The sequence below is a fragment of the Centropristis striata genome, chromosome 17 (assembly GCF_030273125.1).
Source record: "Centropristis striata isolate RG_2023a ecotype Rhode Island chromosome 17, C.striata_1.0, whole genome shotgun sequence".
Lineage (NCBI taxonomy): Eukaryota > Metazoa > Chordata > Actinopteri > Perciformes > Serranidae > Centropristis > Centropristis striata.
In genome coordinates this window covers 4,880,814-4,887,406 of record NC_081533.1, presented here as the reverse complement: position 1 = coordinate 4,887,406, position 6,593 = coordinate 4,880,814, and the positions used below count along the sequence as shown (strand labels likewise).

Genomic DNA, 6,593 nt, shown 5'->3' with positions numbered 1-6,593 from the left:
TCTAAAGTGACTTTTGAATGCAGGACTTTAACTTGTCGTGGATTCATTCTGCAGTGTGGTTCTACACTTCTTCCACCACTGCTGCGGATGCACGCTTCCTTCTGCGAGGTGATACGGAAAGTCAATAGCTCCTACATGAAACTGCTCTGTGGATTATCTTGAACAACCGGGTCTAGTCATTATATTCAAGAGAGGTCAGAGCTCTCTAACACTCTGCAACTCACACCAAAACAATCGTAGCTTGATAAAAAGCAGTTCGGGTAAGAGAAAAGAAGCTTTTTTTTTATTTTGTGGTGACCTGTCCCTTTAAATCCTGCCAGTAGGAAGCAAACATCTTGCTGTACTGAACAATAAACATGTATGGAGTGCACCTTTAGACCTTTACATATCGTGACTTTTTGGTTCAAACCAAAACAAATAGAAGACAGTGAGCAGGTCATGTGGGTTTTTTTTTTTTTTTTGCTGCCTGGATGACAACTACCATGACCTTTGACCTTTCTTTGACTCTTCCTTTTACCTTTGCAGGTTTCCCTGTGAGGCTATGAGTGAACTAAATAAAAAGGCATTACTGAAAATAAGGCTAGCAGCCTGAGGCATTTAAAGGCACCCAGTCTGAGCTACATTCCATCTGTGACGACGAAAACAAGAGAGAAAATGCGATGTTTTAGCTTACAGTGATGTCCATCTTTGCTTTCTTTTCTTTCTTTTATTATTGAGCTAAAACCACTCTTTTATATCTTATTTCTCTCTCTCTCTCCAACACTATCTCACTCTGGAAGTTTTATTTTTTCTTCTTAAATAAGCTTTTGATTTTAGAGGAGGAGCGCTTGATTTTCTCTCCATTGTCGCTGGAGTCCTGGGAGGAGGTGCTCTGGAGCTTGTATTCCCTTCCCACGCTCCGGCCCTCCGAGTCCAGGGAGGTGAGGGACGGGTAGCGGCCCACGTTGGGCAGCATGCTGGCCGGCAGCTGGCCGAAGCTGTAGGACTTCTCCAGGATGCCGTTGTACACGCCCTTGCCCGTCGGAGAGGTGGCGCTCCCCTGCGAGAAGGTTACACTTTGGGACTCGGGGATGATGCGGGTGAGGTCGGGCGAGCCTCTGTGTGCAAACGGGTGGTGCTCCAAGGCCGGGGAGGGGGAGGTGGAGGGCGGGCCGGAGGGGGTGGGAGGCAGCGGAGGAGGCGTGGAGTCCCTGAGACTGCTGCTGCTGCTGCTGCTGGTGGTGGTGGTGGTGGTGGTGGTGTGGGAGCTGGAGGGGGCCGGGGTGGAGGCGGCGGGAAGCTCCGGACTCTGGCCGAACAGCAGCAGCTCCTCGCGGGAGATCTTGCGGTACGGGGCGTCCGAGGAGGAGGAGGAGCTGTGCAGCTGCTTGCGGCCCAGTGAAGAGTTGAGAGAGTCTGTGTCGCAGCTGCCCTCCTGAGCCGGCTCCCTGCAGGAGGAGGAGAGCCACAACTCAGACACGACAACAAAGTGGAGCAACTAGTGGACCGAAATAAAGTCAAACACAAAATCTATTTTTGTGACTTGAACCCTTTGATGCACAACTCTGTTTTTTAAGATGCAGTGTGCAGACTCTATACTCTACTATATGTAGATTTATGTAGGTATGTATATATATCACTTAAAACTTATCCTATTAGGTGCTTAAATCCTTAAAGTTACACATTTGAAAATATTGAAAAAGTTGCTTGTTTTTTAACACAAAATCTATTTTTGTCATCTTCAGTTACTTTTCAGGTTGAGATGTCATCTAAAAAAACATGATACATTTAAAGTGATGAGACATTTCTTGAAATAATAAATAAAAATGAGCCCTATCTTTACTTAATTAAAATGCTGCTGACATCAATGCATCATTAATAACCCAATATTATATATGGAATATATAATAACAATCTGAGTGGGTCCATTCTGCATAATAAAAAAAAAAAATTCCTACGGCAAGTGCTAGGGAACAGTGTCCCCTAGTAATCCCACAGTGCTTTTAAAATTATTATTATTAAATTATCTCAACCCTTTGATGCACAACATATTGACCCCCCTACTAATTCACAACATGGGTCAAAAATGAGCCTCATTCATTCCCCATGTTATTTAATGCTGCTGTGTGTTTCTGTGCTCTTTTGATATCAACTTATTTTATGATTGAATATTCCAAGTATTCTTTAAATATCTTGTTTTTGATAACAACAGATCATTATTTCCATTTTGCCTCTCATACTTTATGAGGAAAAACATTTTTGTATTATTACATAGCTAACTACTTGGCTAAGTAGCTTGCTAAGCTAAATACTTAGACAAGAAGTTAGCTCTGTAGTTAGCTTAGCAAGCTATTTAGCTAACCCTTTGATGCACAACATCGGTCTAAAGTGACCTGACAGAGTTTTTATGTTCTATATCTTTGCAATAAATTGTTTTCATCATTCAGTATTCCAGGTTTTCCTCAATTAGTTTGTTTTTGATCATCATACATAATTTTATGTTTTCCTTTATTATTTTTTTTTAATAAAATACCTTTTTGTGCCACTACTCTTCTAATGCACCACATGGGTCAAAAATGACCCATATCCATTTTTTAGCTAAGTAGCTTGCTAAGCTAACTACTTAACTAACTTCTTGGCTAAGTAATTAGCTAAGTAGCTTGCTAAGCTAACTACTTAGCTAACTTCTTGGCTAAGTACATATTACATATTGGGACATATTACACTGTTTTAAGTCCCGCCTCCTTAAAAAGCCCAGTCTCATCTGTCCAGTGGTTATTATTGACGTTTTATTTTTAAATGTATTATTACTATTTTTCTTGTAAGTGTACTTACTGTGTGTGTAAGACAATAACTTATAAAAGGGCAAAGTTGACTGAAGATCTTACTAATTAATTACATGAGACATGAACTGATTCGGGTGTATGACATGCAGGTTCCAGGAGAGCTTATCATGCATCCTCCACATAGTAGACGGCGCCCAGTAACAAACGGCTCCGTTTAACCCCGTGTGTGAATGAATAAAACACCTGTGAGTCCAAACTGTAAAACCATTCCGCGGCGTTCCGGCCACCGCTACATACCCCCTCCTATCCGAGCTGAACATGATATGTTCGTCGTCGGCCTCGGGGCGATAGGAGAGGGACGAGCTGGCCATGGACAGCAGGTCGGGGTCCGGGGACAGCAGCGAGGACTGGGGGGAGCTCATCAGGCTCCGGCGGGAACGACACAGGCTGCTGCTGCGGGTCAGCGAGGGCCGGATCAGCGTGGCCGCTGGGGGGGAGACGCTAATGTTAGCATTTAGCTCACCACTTTTATCTTTGTGTCCGTCTAATGCTACCTAGACATCAGAAGACTTTAAAGAGATTTAGAAAAAAAGACTCCTGGAAAACTATCAGAGGAGGGAGGAGAGAGAGAAGGAGGAGAGGAGGAGGAGAGAGAGAGAGAGGAGGAGAAGAAGGAGGAGGAGGAGGAGGGAGGAGGATAGAGAGAAGGAGGAGAAGGAGGAGTAGGGAGGAGGAGAGAGGAAGAGGAGGAGAGAGAAAGAGGAGGTAGGAGGAGAAGGAGGAGAGGAGGAAGAGGAGAGAGAGAGGAGGAGGAGAGAGGAGTGAGAGAGAGAGAGGAGGAAGAGGAGGAGAGAGAGGAGGAGGAGGAAGAGGAGGGAGAGGAGGGAGGAGGAACAGGAAGAGGAGGAGAGAGGAGAGAGGAGGAGGAGGAGGAGCGTTACTGACTTGTGAACTGTGGAATGATGGGAGGCGTGTCCTCGTCCAGGTCGTCGACTCCTCCTGCGATGGGATAAGGAGGAACAGAGACTCGGGGCATCACCACCCAGCTGTGGTCGGAGTAGAGGCTGGCCGTCAGGCTGGGCAGCCCCGAGTTATTCACCACGGGGAAGTTACACAGCTTCTCTATCTGCTGCCAGCGGTGGAGACGCTCCCTCAGGCACGCCGTCACCTCCGACAGGGCCTTCCTAAAAATAAACAACAGTTGGAGGAGTGAGGAGCAGTGGTGGAGGAGGAGGGAGGAGCAGTGGTGGAGGAAGAGGGAGGAGAGAGAGAGGTGGAGGAGGAGAAGAAGGAGAAGGAGGAAGAGGAGGAGGAGGAGGAGAAGAAGAAGGAGGAAGAGGAGGAGGAGGAGGAGAAGAAGGAGGAAGGGGAGGAGGAGGAGGAGGAGGAGGAGGAGGAGGAGGAGGAGAAAGAGAAGGAGGAAGAGGAGAAGGAGGAGTAGAGAGGAGAGGAGGAGGAGGAAGGGAAGGAGAGAGGAGGAGGAGAGAGAGAGAGAGGTGGAGGAGGAGAAGAAGGAGAAGGAGGAAGAGGAGAAGGAGGAGTAGAGAGGAGAGGAGAGGAGAGGAGGAGGAGGAAGGGGAGGAGAGAGGAGAAGGAGGATGAGAGAGAGAGAGAGGTGGAGGAGGAGAAGAAGGAGAAGGAGGAAGAGGAGAAGGAGGAGTAGAGAGGAGAGGAGGAGGAGAAGGAGGAGGAGAGAGAGAGAGAGGTGGAGGAGGAGAAGAAGGAGGAAGAGGAGGAGAGGAGGAGTAGAGAGGAGAGGAGTAGGAGTCATCAATAAGACTTTCTACTAATATGTCATATCAATGCAGATACAAAGGGCTCTGATTAGTTTGCACAATAAATGATCCTGTAGTCACGTTTGACTGCACAGACGAGTGTGTGTGTGTGTGTGTGTGTGTGTGTGTGTGTGTATGTGTGTGTGTGTGTGTGTCTGAGTTTCTTACTTTGCTTCTAGTATTTTGTGGTCCACCTCATCCAGTGATGAACTGTGGGCGACATGAAGGGTTCCAAACACTGAACCTCTTTTCTTCTTTATTTTCTCTGCCTGAGATTTAAAAAAACAACAAAAAAAAACATTGCAAGTATTATTTTGACCACATTTTTTTTTTAAATAAAAAAAATCACAACTTCTATCCAGAAAGTTGGATATAGTTCAATTATTCAATTAATTTGTTAAAATATGTTCTTTTTAAGGCTTCCTGATGCTTTTGTTTCTCTACCAAAGAATAGTTACATTGAAGCGAGACGCCCCAAGGAGAAACCCGACGAATGAGGCTCTCAGTTCTCTTATTAACTCGTCATGAGGACTGAAGTGAGAGGATCTGTTTTACGTCCAACCCGACTCGAAGGCTTGATGGTTCTTTGCAGATAAAGGCTACGGCCACACTAACACAGTTTGGTTTTAAAAAGGCCTTTCACATAAAAATAGATCTATATCTATATGAAACAGAATAGAATATCTTCATTGTCATTGTCGCATGTACAACGAAATTAAGTGAATTCTTGTCAGTGCAAGATTGAAAATAAATAAATAAAAGCTAAATTAATAAACTAGAGGAATATTAAAAAAACAGAAAACACATTTATATAAAAACAACAACAAACAATCGGAAAGAACATCAAACAACTGCATTTTTCGAAATATCTCTATTACATCTACAGGATGGGTTTCAAACTTGCGGCCCGCGGGCCAATTGCGGTCCTCGTGACGATATTTTGTGGCCCCCACCTTGATATGAAAGTTTAATGTGAGTTTTATATGAATGGCACTTTACCCTGTTGTGTGTGGAAGGTCCCTTTAATTACTTTTTTTGGTAATTTTGTGTCTCTTTTTAAATAATTCTGTGTCTTTTTTGATAATTGTCTGTCTTTTTTGGTCATTTTATATCTTTTTTATATCATTTTGTGTCTTTTTTTAATAATTGTGTGGTTTTTAAAAATAATAATTTTGTGTATTTTTTTTTTGTAATTTTGTGTCATTTTAAAATAATTTTGTGTCTTTTTTAAATAATTGTGTGGTTTTTTTTAAATAATGTGTCTTTTTTAGTAATTTTGTGTCTTTTCTTTGTCATTTTGTGTCTTTTTGGTCATTTTGATACTGCCTCCAGCGGCCCCCAGGTAATTTCAGTTTGAGACCCCTGATCTACATCATATTTTTATGTCTGCCTGCAGTTTTCTTTTCACACCACTAGAGGGCAGACTGTGCACATTTCATGCCAAATCCAAAATCACACACAAGCCACCTCCAACATTTTAACAGTGACATTTTGGAATAAGAGAAAATCTCATTTACCTATAAAATACAGAATTTAACTGCAGCATTGAGAGTAATTTGTGACGAATAAGGGAAATCTGGGAAGGACATGTTGTGGCTTTCAAGACCAAGAAGTGAATGTGTGTTTCTGCATCACTGTTTCCACCTGCCCAGACCAAAGTTATAACAGTTTTGGATTTTTCATCAGTTTTAGTTGTAATTTTGGTGTGATTTTTTGTTTTCAAATTCAGTCAGTTTTAATTCCTTTTTAGAGTGAGTTTGCTAGTTTTAATTAGTTTTTAATTTTTGGAAAATGCTTAGTTTTAGTTTAGTTTTTATTACTTTGTTATGTTTATAGTGACAATAAAGGCATTCTATTCTATTCTAACTTCCTAAGACACATTTCTCCACTTCAGTTCTTATGTCACTGTTTTTATTTTACAGTGCTACAGGCCAGCCATTAACCTGCTTTTAAACAACAGCAGCTATTAAAGAGAGAGCAGACAGATGTGCTGAGCTCTCTCTGCAGCAGTAAACATGATTTACTTCTCTTTTACCGTGTGGACAAAAAGAGA

The 6,593-nt window shown here is 42.8% G+C and overlaps 1 protein-coding gene across 2 annotated transcripts in view; it reads right to left on the bottom strand.

Moving 5' to 3' along the window:
* Nucleotides 1-471: 471 nt before the first annotated feature.
* The window catches only part of stim2b (stromal interaction molecule 2b), an 86,974-nt gene continuing 80,852 nt past the window's right edge, over nucleotides 472-6,593 (bottom strand). Inside the window, exons 9-12 of one of the 2 annotated variants that reach the window (XM_059354709.1) lie at nucleotides 4,709-4,809; nucleotides 3,711-3,949; nucleotides 3,009-3,252; nucleotides 472-1,427 (exon numbers count right to left, since the gene is read on the bottom strand). In XM_059354709.1, coding sequence (XP_059210692.1) covers nucleotides 782-1,427; nucleotides 3,009-3,252; nucleotides 3,711-3,949; nucleotides 4,709-4,809 — 1,230 coding nt within the window. In that variant the 3' untranslated portion in view covers nucleotides 472-781. The remainder of the gene's footprint in view (nucleotides 1,428-3,008; nucleotides 3,253-3,710; nucleotides 3,950-4,708; nucleotides 4,810-6,593) is intronic. The other variant, XM_059354710.1, reaches the window with a different exon arrangement.